The sequence below is a fragment of the Cordyceps fumosorosea genome (assembly GCF_001636725.1).
Source record: "Cordyceps fumosorosea ARSEF 2679 chromosome Unknown scaffold_23, whole genome shotgun sequence".
NCBI lineage: Eukaryota > Fungi > Ascomycota > Sordariomycetes > Hypocreales > Cordycipitaceae > Cordyceps > Cordyceps fumosorosea.
Window position 1 is genome coordinate 51,335 of NW_017387323.1, and position 16,259 is coordinate 67,593.

Below are 16,259 nucleotides of genomic sequence, written 5' to 3' on the forward strand. Positions count from 1 at the left end.
GCGCGGTAGCCCAACACGTGTGCTGGATCTTGGAACTGGGACAGGCATTTGGGCCATTCAAGTGGCCGAAGAGTAAGAGCCAACCCGCATGCATGTGCTTTTATCGCTAATTGAAGTTATAGTTTCCTCCCAGAGTCCCATGTTATGGCAGTTGACCTCCATAGAATTCAACCAGCTTTGTTGGTCAACATCCCACATAGCCGCATGCTGCGTCTGCTAACTAGATCTAGTATCCCGCCTAATCTGACCACGATGCAATTCAATATTGAAGATGCCAATTGGACGCCGCTTTTCAGGAATTGTGATCTAGTACATATGAGGCTCCTCTTAGGCAGCATCCACAACGATGCGTGGCAGGCCACATATCAAAAGGCTTTTGAGTAAGTCCTAGCCCAGCTGATCAAATACGCTGCCAATGACTGCCTTGACTCAGACTACCAACAGGCACACAATCCCGGGGGGTAACATCGAGCAGGTTGAAATCGATTGGGAGCCTCGATGGGAAAGTGCCGATATTCCAGAGAGCTCTGCTTTAGCCGAGTGGTCGCAGAAGTTCTTGGAGGGAATGGATGGATTTCAGCGTAGCGCTAGGGTTTCCAGCCGGAGGGTGCAGCGCATGGTCGAAGCTGTCGGTTATGTGGGCTTTCAGGAGACGGTAATTCGCTGTTGCGTGAGCCCCTGGTGCAATGACACGCGCGAGAAACTGGTTGCCAAATGGTTCAATGTTTGCCTCATCAACGGTATAGAGGCGATGAGCCTGGTGCCGTTGGTGGAAAAGTGCCGAATGACCATCTGCGAAGTTAAAAAACTGCAGGAACGAGTGAAGCAAGAAAGCTGCAATTTGCGGTTTCATGCATATTTCAACTTGTAAGTCCAGCCTTTGTCGCTATAGAGCCGATGCTAAAAAAAATTAGACATGTCTGGACGGCCAGAAAGCCACAGCAGCATTGCTGAAGCAAAAGGCGAGGAGGAGCGACGCTGTGATGTTGGCAGGAGATCAGTTATGCATACTGGCCTGGTACTGTAGCTCTTACCGTACTTTGGTAAACTAGCTGGGATAACCAAAAATAGCTGTTGTCGAAAGCGCAGTTTTGGGTCCCGTTCACCACAAGCTAAGATGGCATGGAAGCAGAAAACTGACGTCTGAAGCATGAACAATGCAAGGCGCTAGGACTCAGGCGCGTAGGAGGCTGGTCTCTTTGCTTAGCTTTGAAGGCATAAATAGTCGTATCTCGTCGCTAATGCCCCAGCTGGCACTCGCCTGCCTTCAGAGACTTTCTGCATCGCGTCACAGGACGTGAGACCTTCTGCCAAGCGTTTGTCCTATTTCGCCAAAGTCAAAAGATCCGAAGCAATTGCTAAAAATATGCTCGCAAATATGACGCAAAAATTGTCCGGCAATAAGAGTTCTGCCACTCAAATTCCAATCTACACGGGAACGGAAGACGGGAGGAGTATATTCATAACCATTGATGACCTCTGTCCCGAATGGAACGAGTATGGCGTGGATCAAATCGTGGCTGCAAACCTTCCTACAGAGCCCGACTTTGGAGAATTCCGCCGGTATGCTTCAAGTGTGCGAGCTACTCTTTCTCAGCAACCTTCGGCAGCTAGCGCCTCCAGCTCTTCAAATGTGGCATCTGTCTCGCCTACGAGTACGACGAGGGCAAGCCTCCCGGCTCTCGACATATTGTCAACGCCTGACTTGGACATCCTCCAGCTACCGACAGATAAAACGCCCTCCATCGACCACATCCAAGCGGCAAAGAATGCTGCATTGGTAACACCAGCCAACTTGACACGGAAGAGGCACAGGCGCCGAGGACCCGGCAGGGGAACAACTTGTAACGCGCCACGACTGCGAAGACAGAAAAGGGCTAGGACTTCGTCATGGTTTGATTGAATAGTGTTTAGATGCCTAATAGCTGAATGAATCAAATTTTCCATTATAAAGCTATTCGCGTGGCTAGCCGTTCAAATAATTTTATATTGGTTTTATCCTCCACTAATGTGAAAATTTGCTCTCTTGCTCCTGGGGTTGCAGATCTGTTTGTGGAGGGCCGCAAGTCCCCCCACCAACAAAATAGCGACGCTTTTGGCCAGGTGTACCAGCTGCCAGCTCAGCCTTATCAATTCAGCAGCGTAGGCCAGTCAAAGGTTAAGACCCCTTGTGCAGTACAATGGCGAAATATCAAATACTGCTGAGAAATTTTTTCTGAGTTGAAGTGAGCTTTTGACTTGCCAGGCAATTCGGCACCCAATCGATGCGACTTACAACCAGGTTTGCTTTCGTGACTTGGAGCTATGCCATGGCCGCTAAAAATTGACACTGTTGGCTAAACACGGCTTTAAACACGCACGTTATATGGCAAGGGGAATCACGGCAGCTCACCGGGTCGAATTATTTTTCAATTGGATAAATGCTTTGTTGCCAGCTAGAATAGTATATAGATATCCCAGAAAGCTTTGGTGTGCTGCGGGGTTATATCTAGATTGAACCCTTCTTTGCCCCGTATAAGCTATGACACGCGATTCAAATTTCCAATTTCTGCAACAGCTGAACGAGTTCGCTCACTGGGTCGAGGCTCACTGGGCTCAGCTGTCGGTTGCAACGCGGCCGCCATTTCCGTCGACCACCTCGAGGCTTTTTGTTGTGTTTGGCCGGCGGTTTGTTCATGTTTTGTTTGCCAAGGCGGCGTTTCCTCCATTCTGAGCCACTGCAGTTCCCCTTCCACGCCTTGTCGGTCGGCTGTCGGGAGCCGGACCTTAGTTCTGATCTGTTAGACCGGTTCTTGGGGCCGAAGCGGCTCATGATCGCATTCGGGTTACGCTGGCGAGCTGCCTCCCGCTGAGAAGGCCAGGTATCATTTGGGTGAGGTAAGCGTGTCTCGTTCTGCTTCAAGTCTCGAACACGCCGTTGCTTCAGGGCTGAATATTGACTGGGCTGCTTTTCGTTGGCGGTCCGCCCCATAGTTGCATCGAGAGCCGGCATATCGGTATTAGCTTTGGCATTGATGGCTGATTGTATCGGATGTCTAGAGACGGAAATATGTCCCGTCATATATATCATTTATCTTTTCTAAATACGTCCTGGGTAGATTTGTGTTTATGGACCTATGGGCATTATCTGTATTGCGCGGTATGCATTCTGTTTTGGGTCTACTAAAGGTCGGGCGCCAAAAGTCCTCCGGGCCTGTAATCGCCGAGTTGGACCCGGGAGCGGTTTACACTTTCAGACTTCGAGACTCTGCTTTGTTTGGGGGTCTGAGTCGTCATGATTCAAATGTGATAGAGTGAGAAAATTCAACAGTCATTTAAATTCACTAACTAAATTAAAGAGATTGAGTCGGAAAAGTTGTCTTCAAGTTTGTCCGAAGCATTGGCTACGCGGTTGATCGCATTGAACACTTAGAGGCTCAGGCTCGCCACACATTGTCACAAACGCCATATCATATGCTGTCTTGACTTTTGACTACATCCCGGACCTGCAAACCTCTGGAGCTAGGCTCTATTGTGTGCTTGTTTCCTGTTTCGGCGTACTGAACGCCAAGCGTTCAAGAATGTCTACAATCTGTCATATTACACTCTGTTTCTATCTGTGGTGCTTCTCGTTATATGGCATGAGATTTAATGCGAATCGCCACCGCTGAGTCGCCACCCCCACAACGTGGCTCGTCCAAGTCTTACACGCTTTCAGATAAGTGACCTCTGCTTCATGGAGGGATTGCCTTTAATCATTTAGTCACCAGTATCAAAGGGGCTGAAAGGCCGATTACTGTTACCAGCTTTCACGAACAGTCCCAGGGAGGCACGGAGTGCGCTCTGTCTATGTGGCGGAATTGTGGTATCTGACGACCTACATCAGAAAACAGACCTCAGAGGGCAGACCAGAGACTAGCAGAGAATCAGTCAACCACCGTTTAAATACTGTACTACATATTCCGCAGACGGGCTTAAAAACTTTACATTTCTCTTAAACTTTCGAAGAGATGTGATTTAATTCTACAAGACGGCGCGCAAGAAGGACTTTATAGCGCCTCATTCAATAAATATGCCGCGAAAATATTCCAGATCAGGAGTGCCAGGAGAGCGTGATCTCGACACATTGCAGCAGCAAAAAATTGCAAGGGCCAACATGCTGTGCGATAAGTTGATTGGAAGTGATCCAATTAACGTCTTTGCCGACAATTGCGCTAGTACTATGAATGACTGGCATTCTTTGCTTTGCAAATCCACATTGTCAACGAACATTTCCCTAAACGATCCAAGCATCGCGGCTGCCTTCAGAGCTGTAGACGACATCATAACCGGCAAGCAAGGAACAAGCTTGCTGCGACGCCTTGCTTATGTTCAACTGATGCAGATATTCACCTCTCTCGAGAGCATAATTAGGCAAGAACACGAAAAAGCTCCAGTGCAGAGATTACTTTGCTACCGCGCCTCCAGTGTTGCAATGGACCTCTATGTTCACTGCCAGGAGAGCGATTTGAGCCCAGCAAAGGCAAGGGAAAAGTTGAAGGAACGCAAGCGAATTGGACGAAGCTGGGTCCAGCTCGCGGGACCATCGCCACTCCTCGCGCTACTCTATTCTGAAATAGCAGAGCCGATACTGTTCGTCCCGTTCTATTCTAAATTGTTACAGCTTACTGACCAGGCGTAGTAGGGATTTCAAAAGGACAGACCGAGCAAGTATTACCATGATAGCTGCTAGAGTCCACTCAATCTGTCCTCAGCAGATGGTTGATACTGCAAATGAGATCACTGCCGCTGTAGTGTCAGCAGTCAGGTCAAATGAGCCGCTACCAATAAGCCTCTATGAACTCGCGGGGCAAATGAAGGCACATTTGCAAAATATGGGCTCAGCTGCAAGCTAACAGCTGGGCCACTGGACAGAAAGGCCTCACGGACGGTGACTGGGTAGAATCTGCCACACTGGGCAGGGAGGGACGGCCACACTCCATGGAGGTACGGCCACACTGGGCAGGGAGGGACGGCCACACCCCATGGAGGTACGGCCACACTGGGCAGGGAGGGACGGCCACACTCCATGGAGGTACGGCCACACTGGGCAGGGAGGACGGCCACACTGGGCAAGGAGGGACGGCCACACTGGCCATGGAGGGACGACCACACTGGGCGTGGAGGGACGGCCACACTCCATGGAGGGACGGCCACACTGGCCATGGAGGGGCGGCCACACTGGCCATGGAGGGGCGGCCACACTGGCCATGGAGGGGCGGCCACACTGGCCATGGAGGGGCGGCCACACTGGCCATGGAGGGGGCCATGGAGGGGCGGGCGGCCACACTGGCCATGGAGGGGCGGCCACACTGGCCATGGAGGGGCGGCCACACTGAGCCACTGAGCCACTGAGCCACATAGGACAGAAAGTGGATAGAGACTGCCACACTGGCTTTGGATGCGGTTGATGCACAGTCAAGTGTGAAGAGCTATATACGGATGCTTGGGAAGCAGTTTTTTTAGCCTCCTTGTCATGAGATCGTGAGTTTCACTGGTGTGTTACGTAACGTTCGGATTACAAGCAGCTTTGGTCTGTGTCTGTAAGCATCTATGAAGTACAGTACCTATGAATAGTGCGTTTGAGAATATGAGACAATTTTAATAGAAGGACCAGCTTCCCTTTCCGCCGTCACAACTTGCTTCGAAATGGTGCCTAATTTTAGCGTGTAGCACTTGTAAAGCATAACGTGAGCGCCCTACTTCAAAGCCTTCAGCATGCGTCTGCGGTCGCCCCAGGCAACGATACTACTGGAGTCACACTCGTTTTGGTGAAAGGTCTGCTTTAGGACTGCGCTGCATGATGTCAAAAGTGCTGTGGTATATGTAGTACTTCCTTTTGAATCTATCTTGGGTAGATATATGCTTGCAGACCCATGAAGCTGCTCTGAAATGCCGCGGTCCATACTTGGATTCGGCTCGGAGTTTTGCCATTATGCTGTCTTCAGTTTTGACCTATCTGTGGCGAGGTTGTCTCAGTCCTTTCCTCGCTGCTGAATGGCAAGTCTTCATTCGTTTTCCCATCATCCTCTTCTCACATTGCCAGAGCCAGTTTTCGGCACCCAGGCCATAGCTTCACACAGCAGTATTGCGCGGTATGCATTCTGTTTTGGGTCTACTTAAGGTCGAGCGCCAAAAACCCGTAGCACCATGTTTCTAAGCGCTGCACACAGTTGCTTCCACAAGCTGGCCCACGGAGCGCACACTTTCAGACTTCAAGACTCTGCACTATTCAGATTTTAATTACGTAGCGGCATACCGAGAAATACTGGACAGCCGGTGCAATGCTGTTGTTGACAGTCACGCATCATTCGACTCACGAGAGGACGACCCGGCATCAAATCTGAACTGATAGGGAAGGAACGTCCAGGAAGCGTCAGAAGTTAAGCTCCGAGCCAGGAAAACCATTCGTCGCCATGATCTAAACGTACTAGAGTTGTGAAGAAAAAATTCAATAGTCAATCTGTTGTACTAATCAAAACCAAGAGATTGAGTCGACAAAGCCGTCTCTTTAACCCAGTACATAATTTTGCTTTGCAGAATAAACCCCAACAAGTACTTGACCAAGGAATCAGTACCTCCTCCAGCAGTTCTTGCCAGCCCGTGAGATCTTTGACATCTTAGAATATGCACAGCAAATTGTCTGCAAGGTGGAAGTGAGCTTTGAGCGGGTAATAGGTCGTGTCAATGAATGAGTTACGCCAGGGTTCCTGGATTGCCAAGATATCGTACTCGAGAATCCTGGTATTCCGCAACAATCTGTCTAGGACGACATCTCTTGACTTCTGAGCGCTGTACTGTAGAATTCGTAGCGTCGGGTTTGTCATCATGCAAGCGGCGCATCGTTGGTGCTATTTGTGCGTGCGCTAGTCCTGACTGAGGTTCGTCTCTGTACCGTCTCTTTGGACCCATCTTGGAGTGACAGTCTGCTTCCCTGATCCTTCTACAACAGCTCTCAGGTTTCTCTCAACATGCACCTTGGTGCGGTTGATGTGCCTGCGCAGATCGTATGCGAAACCAAACTCCCTGCCGCAGTACATACAAATTTTCATACATTTCGCAATAGTCAACTCAGCATCCTGCATTGGCCAGTCGTCATATATTTCCTGATGCGCGGGGCATTTGCATGGCTTGTACAAGGCTCCTTGGGTTGTTCGCGGGGCTGTAACCGTTGACGTGAGTGGCGATGGTTCTGGTTCTCTTTGGTCATTTCCCGCAATTGCGCTCAACCGGTCGCCATCATTTGCCTGCTCAATATCTGCCAGCCACACGCCGCGGGAAGCTGACGAAGTGGAAGCTCCAAAGAGACCACTTCCACCTGTAGCAGACGGAGTGCGGGCTCCAAAGAGACCACTTGCACTTGTAGCAGACGGAGTGCGGGCTCCAAAGAGAGGAGCAGACGAAGTGGAAGCCCCAAAGAGAGGAGCAGACGAAGTAGAAGCTCCAAAAAGACTTCCGCGAGAAGCAGACGAAGCGGAGCCTCCAAAAGCACTTCCACTTGTAGCAGACGAAGTGGAAGCTTTAAAAACCCCACTTCCGCGGGACTTGTCTGAAGGCTGGAATGTGACTTCGGTTGTGTTGGAGGCTTCAACAAACCCTGGCCGAGTTTCCCTCTCGTCTCCCACTTTGGCAGAGATCTCAGTCTGGACGGACAATGTGTTTGTAGTGTCATCGGCGAGGTTCACACCTTCAGATGCGGTGCAGCCGTCGTAGTTGCCTGCCGTGTAGACGAACTGAAAAAAAGGGGTAGATACCGGGGCAGCGAAGTAAATCTCTTCGCTTCCGCCCATTCTCCGAAAACAGATTTTGGCCTTCAAAACCCTATTGTATCATTTTGTGAGCTTAATAACATGGCAGCAGTAGTTCGAAGCACTGACCTCTCGATTTCCTCACTGTCAGCACCGGGCAAGCCCTTGTAACTCAAGAAGATGGAACTAGACATCTCGACTTCAGATGCTGAAAAAATCAACAAACATCACAACTCCTTCCCATATATGGTCCCTGGGCCCGTTTAGATAGATATGTAATTGCAGCTCCGTTCCATGGGTCCTTACACGACTTGCGTCACAGCTACACCAAGAACAGTATGCTGCTTTTAGCTTCAAGTTTTCAGTGCTAAGAGTGTCGGCCCTAGCTATCAGCTATTAATTACAGGTCTCAAAAGAGAGTCTGTTCAGCATCACTTGAGGAACGTATAATGCACCAATAATGTAAAGCAAATTAAGATACTCATAATTGCAGCAGATCGAGGTGCAGTGAAAAGACAAAAACTGGCAACTGCCTTCTGTTTGGTGCTATGCGACCAGATACTACTAGCCTCAGCCATACAGCGACATGTTTGCTGCTTTCTGTTTCAATACCATTCTCACCGCAAACCTTATCTATAAAATCGTCTCTTCTGCCGCTACATTCTGTCTATTAGGCTCTTTCCGATGATGCGTTCTTATTTGATAGCCTCTTACGCTGACGGAGTTCTGGCCCAGCCTAGCCATCCTTGTCAACAACATGCCACTTTTAGAACCAAAAATGCAGCCACAGCCACATACGATAAGGATGGAGACATACGGATGACGGATGATGCCGATGTGGAAATGGACTTTTTTGCCCTTGCCGACGATGGGAACACGCGGATGTTAGACGATTTTGACGTGGGAGTAGGCACTTCTGCCTTAAAGGAAAATGGGGAAACATGGACGGACGATGCTTTGGATACGGAAGCGGGAAGGTTGGGCACGAGGGAGGAGGATTTTACATGCGAAAAGAACAACCGAAACTCTTGGCATTCAGGCAAAGAGCATATCCATCCCCAGGCGACAAAGTTTAGAAGAGGAAGTGCCGGCCACCGCGAAGCCGTTAGAGAGCATGATTGCAAGCTCTGCGGAAAGGTCTTTCAACAGAGAGGTGGACCTAATCGTCATTTGCACGAAGTCCATCCCGGGCCCGACAGCATGTTTTATAAGTCTCAAGATAATCATTATAAGACCACAAGAAAGTCGTATTACGAGAGGCATTTACACAAATGTGTGGTAAAACTCAAATTTTCGGGAAATTTCCATTGCCGCTGTGGAAGAATTGATGCGAACAAAGGGTCGCACGTCGCTCATGTACACAAATGCAAACTCAAGCGGCCAGGGCAGATATACAGCTCACTGTAAAAAGTGACCTGGCGCACCACACACTCTCCATAGAACTCGCTGTGTGGCTCACTGGAGAATGCCCCGTCAGCCTCACTGGCTTGCCTCACCGGAGTGTGCCGCATGAACTGTGCATCACTGTGACTCGCTAGACAGTAAGTGCCCTTATTAGACCATGCCTTCCTGGCCTGTGGCTCCCAGGCCTGTGGCTCCACGGACTGTCGCTCCCTGGACTATGCCTCACTAAGTGGTGCATTAAGCATGTACTAATGCCCCTCTGAACTGTACCTCACTATGAGCGCTAGGACTCTGGGTGGATCTTTGGCGGATGGGTTTTTTATTTCATGGAGGTTTTATAGAGGATTATGGAATCAAGGAGGAATAACTAGGTGTATTTCATGGGGATTTTATAGAGGATGGATGGAATCAAGACGCATAATTAGGGGATGCAGACCAGAGAATGGCCATATAAGAAATTAATGGATGTGTATTTTAGAGATGAGCGTTTCATGGATGAGCATTTGGAGGATGTCTATCCATTGGATGACATTTAGCCGATGGGCATTAAAAAGTTTGGCCTTCTCTGTGCCTTACTGGCGAGTGCCTTATGAGCGGTTTCCCACTATGCCTGGACTGTGCCTTCACAAGTACCTTGCCGAATGGTGCCTCCTTGGACTGTGAGCCACTACTCCATACTAGACTATAACTCATCAGGGGATACCTCACTATGCCTCACTGGATTGTGCATTCGCTAAAATTGGCGCATCACTCCTTCGGATCTGCTCCTCGATTAGGTACGCCACTGTCGTCCGAGACAAGTTATCTACTATAGGGATGAGCCCCTCGAATGCGATTCGAGCTAGACACATCCTTTCCTCTTTTCTTTTTCTTTGCTTTTTCTGTGTAAACTTGAGAAGTAATATGCTCAGCAGTGTAATTCTTATTCAAGTTCTACTTCTATTTATCTTGTCTATGTGCTTGCCAGTGACTATTATTTTGTGTGACATAGGAGTTACACTCTGTTCAGAAGGAAACTAACCACTGATTCCTGGGTTGAGACCCGAATGGCTGAACACAACCGGGTGGAACTTGAGTTCCCGCCGTACGGGCACACCTTCCAAGGCACTACAGCAAAAAGTAAACATATCAGTTGTGTTTACTTTTCGATTCGTTCATTCGTAGCAGTTTGACGCGCGGGCGTCTGAAGCCGTTCGACATTCCATGGGAGCGCGCGGCATGAGCCATGAATGCCTCCGGACTATTACACGCAGTTGAGCACGCTGGGCATTTTACCCAGTGGCCTTTGGCACGATCAAGATGCGCTTCCAGATGATTCCACAATGTGCTTGTGCGTGTATACTTTTTCCCACAGAATATGCATGGTGGCGGTGCTTCACGTTGCCTTCCACCCACTGGCTGATTCGGATCCTGAGATGAGCAGGACGACGGTGTAGTAGCTGGCAATTTTGCCGATGGTACGGCACAGACAGGTTTCGGCAAAATTCGTGGACCCTGTGGCAATAGCTCTACAGGAGGGGCCTCTTGTACCAATTCTGCCTGCGATTTTTGCCTCTTCTGCTGCTGGTCCTGGGTCGGCGATGTTGGCGGGTGCTTGCGCTTACGCTGTTGGCGAGGCTCGCATACAAAAGCGTACGCAACTAAAGCTTTGATTGCTTCAATTTTTCGTCGCACGATTTCGTCTTCTGATAAATTTTCCTCCACATCACCAAGAATCGTGGCCACGCGATTTCGCTCTGGCGATTCATGGACTATTCGCTTGATCTCTGGCGGTCTGTGGATGCCGCGTAGCTGATTTTGGAGCTCTTCATTGTTCTTTTGCTGGAAATGATCCTTCTTGATCATTATTTCCACCTTCCTCCTATCCTTTTGGCGCGCAGCTCTCAAAGAGGTCTTTGTTTTCTCATATTGCTTTCTCTCGTCCGTTGGTGCTCTGGAAGGGCGGCCGTATTTCTCGCTGAATGACAGTTGCATCTGCTTCAGCTCTTGCTCCAGTCTGTCAACCGCGCGACTCGGCCCTATCGCGTCCATCACATCGTCTGGAACGAACTGAGGGGCATTTTCATCGCAGAATAAGCCCATTTGGTTGAGTATTGGTAGTAATGGCGAATGTGTTCCTCGTCCGAGGAAGGCGTCTTGAAAGACGGCGTTCATCATGGCGCCGTGGTAGTGCACTTGATAGGTTGAGCTACCCGGTTTGTGTCTAGATACCTGATCGCGCACCGACGTGCGGTAATTCACTAGAGTAGTGTTTAGTATTTCGTAAAATGATATGTAGGCCAACTCACCATCCACTGCTTGTAAATTGCCACGCCGATAGCAGTACTGGCTGAGTTGATCTTTGAGCCCCATCTCTTTTCCAAGGCGGTTGGAGTGATTGTTAAAAACGTGCACGGTTTGCGCAGAATCTGACTTCTCTCCCAGAGCGTTGACTGTGCGCCGAAAAACCGGTCTATGCATCCATTCCCGCTTCCACTGGATCGACGCAGCTTTGACGCCAAGCCTTGTATTGAAGAAAGGCTCCGGTCCTGTCTGGTAGCCTTCAGTGGCAATGACTCCTTCGGCGATGGCTTTGGCAAGAATGTATGTCACAGGACAAAAAGCCGGTATGTCTTCCTCAATTAGCGGGTACCAGGTTGGCACTACTCTTTTGTTGTGCCCTTTATGCCATTGGAGGAGAACAATCATCACCAGACGGTCCCGTCCACCTTTTCCAGATGGATCGCGGATGACCATGAAGTTGATATCTTCCCAACAAAGAACCTGCAGTTCAGGATTATGTTCTCTCTCGTCAGGCTCCTCACAAACAAAGCACGGTCTGACTGGGCGCGGCCCAAAGGTGAGAGGATCAGGCTCGGTATCGGTATATGCGTCAGATTCATCGTCATATTCTTTGATAAGTTGCTTGCAGTCCTGCGGCTTGTTGTATAATAGTTCGTGCTCGCGGCAGCCAGTCCACATACAAATATGACGAATGAGCGAATTGTCGATCCTATCCAGTCCGATGAAGAAGCTGTGTTGGCTTCGCACCCAAAGAAAATATATGTGATACATGAAAAAATCGGGTCCCATGTTCGGCTTCGCTTTGGGTTTCCTTCTCAATCCGTAGTATGGCGTAAGTTCAGATAGGGCGAACTTCAGAAAATGGTCGCTGAGCATGGTTTCCATCGCCCGACCTGTGTACTTCTTGAACAAGGCGCTGAGATTTCTCTGATATATTCGGATAGTACCCTCAGCCTCGATGCCTCGCCCTTTTTCGTCATGCATCAGATGACGAAAAAAAGCTTCACCGAGCCCTTTCTCCTCATATGATATGCCCTTCAGGGCGGCTTTCCAATCCTCGATCTCCATTTTGTCGCAAAATGCCTTCCATCGTCGTTCTAGGCGGACTTTGTTAATTTTAAACCCTAAGGAATGATTTGGCGGGAGCGGCCGACGGTTGTTTCCTCGCTTCCACACTAGTCGCAAGGTGTCTGCAGATAGGGCATAGTCTTTCGGGCGCTCAGTGTCGCGCAGCCGCTGCTGGTAGCTCTCTATCTGTGCTGGCGTAAATGTCGACATTTTTTGTTAATGGATCTCTCTTGGCGGCCTCTGAAAACATGAAGATGTGCTCTTTTCAAGTATAGAGAACTTTCGACTAGGTTTTCCATATCACGCTACCTATGCTGACCTTATATATATATTTTTTTTTACGGTATTGTATGCTTTCTGAATGCTGCGTTTTGCAGGCGCTTAGAGATGTGCTCGCCAGGTACAAGTGACAAGTGAAGGTACCTTCGGACAAACCCCGGAGTACCAGCAAGGGGGTGCTCGGCGCATCCACGAACAGGTGTGCCCGCCGCCCGAAAATGGAACTCAGGACAGCGACACACAGACTTTCTCTGCATTCTCGCGACGCGAATTGGGATCTCGAGATTCAACTTTGCTTGCGCCGAGGTTCTTGAGCGACCCCCGAGCCCCATTTCACAGCCTGGGGATATCTATCGATAGTATCTCAACTCCGACAGTCAAGGAGAAGACTCCATCCAGCGGCAGTCCGTCATTTGCGCTCTGAGTTAGCCACTCCGACATATCTGGTTCACGGTCGCCGCCGACATGCCCATTGAAGATGTGGCCGATTCGACCGATTGGCTATCGACGCCGCTGTCCCGCCTTTCCGCGGTCGAGTCGTCATTGCGATGCGAAGTGTGCAAGGACTTTTACAAGACGCCCATGATCACGTCTTGCGCGCACACCTTCTGCTCCATATGCATCCGGCGGGCGCTCTCCAGCGACAGCAAGTGTCCGCTGTGCCGCGCAACCGACCAGGAGCTGAAGCTGCGGAGCAACTGGTCTATGGAGCAGACCGTCGCCGCGTTTTCGGAAGCTAGGGAGGAGGCGCTTAAGTTCGCGCGCAGCGCCAGCGTTGAGAAGAAGAAGTCGTCACCGAAACGCAAAGCAGACGGTGGCGCGGAGATTTCACAGCCAGAGGCGCGCTCCAAACGACTACGATCTTCGGTCAGGCTGAGTAGCCGCGCCGAGGTTACACCACCGGCGCCGAGTATAGACGTGGTGGAAGATTTGGAGGATGAGGATTTCGAACCAGAAAACGGTAGGTTGCGTATCGTTTTCCTCGACGGGGCGTGTGAACATTGCCACTAACAGAGAGGGACCGCAAGACGACGGCCTGGTACCCTGCCCCATGTGCCAACGGAGAATGAAGGAATGGCAAGTGTTCTCGCACCTCGAGTCGTGCCCGGGACCCGGCGCCGCCGAAGCGAGCCCGCAAAGACCCAAAAGCAGCAGTAGCCCGACGACGGCGCAGCAGACCTTGCCGGCCGGCCAGATGGCGCGCCGGCAGCAGAGCACGCTCGAGCGGCTACCCTCCCTCAGCTACTCCATCTTCAAGGAGCAGGCGCTGCGCAGGAAGCTCGCCGAGATCGGCATCTCCAACCAGGGGCCGCGCCCGCTGCTGGAGCGGCGCCACCGCGAGTGGCTCACCATCTGGAACGCCAACTGCGACGCCGCGCGGCCGCGGCGGCGCGCCGAGCTGCTGCGCGACCTGGACGTCTGGGAGCGCACGCAGGGCGGCAAGTCGGGGGCGGCTTCCGCGCAGATGGGTCGCGTGGCGGTCCGCGACAAGGAGTTTGACGGCGCGGCGTGGGCCGCCCGCCACGGCGACTCGTTCAAGGACCTGATTGCGGACGCGCGTCGGACCAGGCTCGCGGCGCAGAAGAAGGCGGATGACGCGGCGGCGGCGGAGGATGAGGAGGAGGCGGCGGAGAAGCAGGGTGGCGCGAGAGCGGCGCATGCGTCGAATCTAGACGAGATTCCAGCGTCACCAGTCCAAGGCGCGGGAGATGCAGCGACTGCGACCATAAATGGAGAGGCGGAAGAATGGGCAGCGCCAATATCAAGCCAAGCTAACGGTGTCATGCAAGAACCGTATTTATAAAAGAATTTGAATCCTCGGCTTGAAGGTATATTATGCATGTACTTCTATTACGGGTTGGCATTTAGGTGTTTGTGTTGCGTACAAAACGAACTGGAGTTTTGCTTTGCGGCGCTGAAGCGGGACATGAGTCGAAAAGCTGCGAATGGAAGCAGCAGCATACAGATAATGACTTGCATGATACATCATTAATATTATCACCCCAGACCGTCCCTTCTACTCTGCCAGCGACAGTTTCCCAATACCCGTCTCCGATGTGGGCGACTTCTCCCTCGCCGGCACCTTCTGCGGCGACGTCGCCGGCACCTGGGGGAGTGTCTCCAGAATGCCCTGCGCCGTCTCCGCCTGCTTCTCGTCCTCCTTCTCCGCCGCCTCGCGCTCCATCTCGGCAAGCTCGTCGTCGACCTCGCCCTCGTCGACCGGCACCGCGTCCGTGGACTCGGCCAGGATCGCGGCAAGCTCGTCCGCGTCGGCCGCGCGCTCGCGCAGCTCGTCCATGACCGCCCCGACCTTGTCCGGCGAGCCAGCCCGCGCATTGAGGCTACGCAGTACGCCGCTCGACGCCTCGAGCGCGTGCACGATGGCGACGTTGTCGGCGGCCTGCTCGATCTTGTCGGCCGTCTCCTCGAGCTGGCCCAGCGTCGCGTAGCGCGTGGACAGCGTCTGCTCGGCCACCTTTTTCTGCCGCAGTGCGGCCAGCGCCGAGACCTTGTTCTTCCGCGCGAGCGCCTTCTTGGCCTCCAGCTCCAGCTCGTCGATCCGGGCGCTGAGCAGATCCGCCTGGTGCTTGACCTTGAGCGTGACCTCCTTCAGCGAGGCGATGGCCTTGTCGTCCTCTGTTATGCCGGTCTGATCCCCGACACCCTTGACTCGTACAATGCTGCCGTCGTATTCGATAATTCCCTTGTCTCGGGACAGATAACACAGCAACACATTTATGTCCGCCTCGGAAAGTCGCTGGCCCTGTATGAGATCCGAAGCAAATGTATTGTAGAACTGTGACTTGGTAAAGACGCGGTCAAACTTGGACGTATGTTCGGCCATGATGTCGTAGAACTGCTTCGCCGCGGCCTCAACGTTCTCCAGCAGCACGTACTGGCCCTTAGGTAGCGTGTCGTCGCCTCTGGACGGGTCCACGAGGCCGATTTGCCGCAGCGTCCAGCCCACGATGGCCCATGGCACACCCGACCAACTCCTCTGCAGCACGCTCTGCTGGGCCTGCAGAAACGTCTGCGCTGGAAACATTGCGTGCGCAGCGATGGACTCGCGGACCACGGTGCCGAGAGCCAGCGGCTGCCCAAACTGCCGGCTTTCCAGTTCTCGAAGTAGCGAGTCGTCCAGGCTTAGTATTAATTTATTCGAGTTTGCCCCTTGCGACAGGAGGCCGCGCCTCGCCAGCAGCGACAGCGCGTGACGCCACGCCGTTACGTTCGCGCTGTAGCCATCAGGGTTTAACGTTCGCTGCGGTCGAAAGTCGGCGTATAAAGCAGGGAGTCTGGCCCTACAGTGAGAAAAAGATATTAGTATTGAACAGAACGGGCGCGCGCGAGTGGCAAAGGGAACGTACTTTCGAAAGGCCGTATCATTATGGGTGAGAAACTCGGCAAGCTCGCCCATGGTGGCGGGCAGGCCTTCGCGGGAATGAGGCGCTAGAGAAC

The 16,259-nt window shown here is 51.8% G+C and overlaps 2 protein-coding genes across 2 annotated transcripts; one reads left to right on the forward strand and one right to left on the reverse strand.

Annotated features, from left to right (window-relative positions):
• Positions 1-13,265: 13,265 nt before the first annotated feature.
• ISF_07587 (DNA repair protein, Rad18) lies at positions 13,266-14,604 on the forward strand (the record flags this gene model as incomplete). The annotated part of the gene is made up of 2 exons (XM_018851190.1): positions 13,266-13,761; positions 13,829-14,604. The coding sequence occupies 2 exons, from the start codon at positions 13,266-13,268 to the stop codon at positions 14,602-14,604; spliced, it is 1,272 nt and encodes a 423-aa protein (XP_018701500.1).
• Positions 14,605-14,817: 213 nt separating this feature from the next.
• On the reverse strand, positions 14,818-16,218 carry ISF_07588 (Snf7; the record flags this gene model as incomplete). Its single annotated transcript, XM_018851191.1, has 2 exons — positions 14,818-16,102; positions 16,169-16,218. 2 exons carry the CDS (start codon positions 16,216-16,218, stop codon positions 14,818-14,820), a joined length of 1,335 nt encoding a protein of 444 aa, XP_018701501.1.
• Between the last annotated feature and the right edge of the window lie 41 nt (positions 16,219-16,259).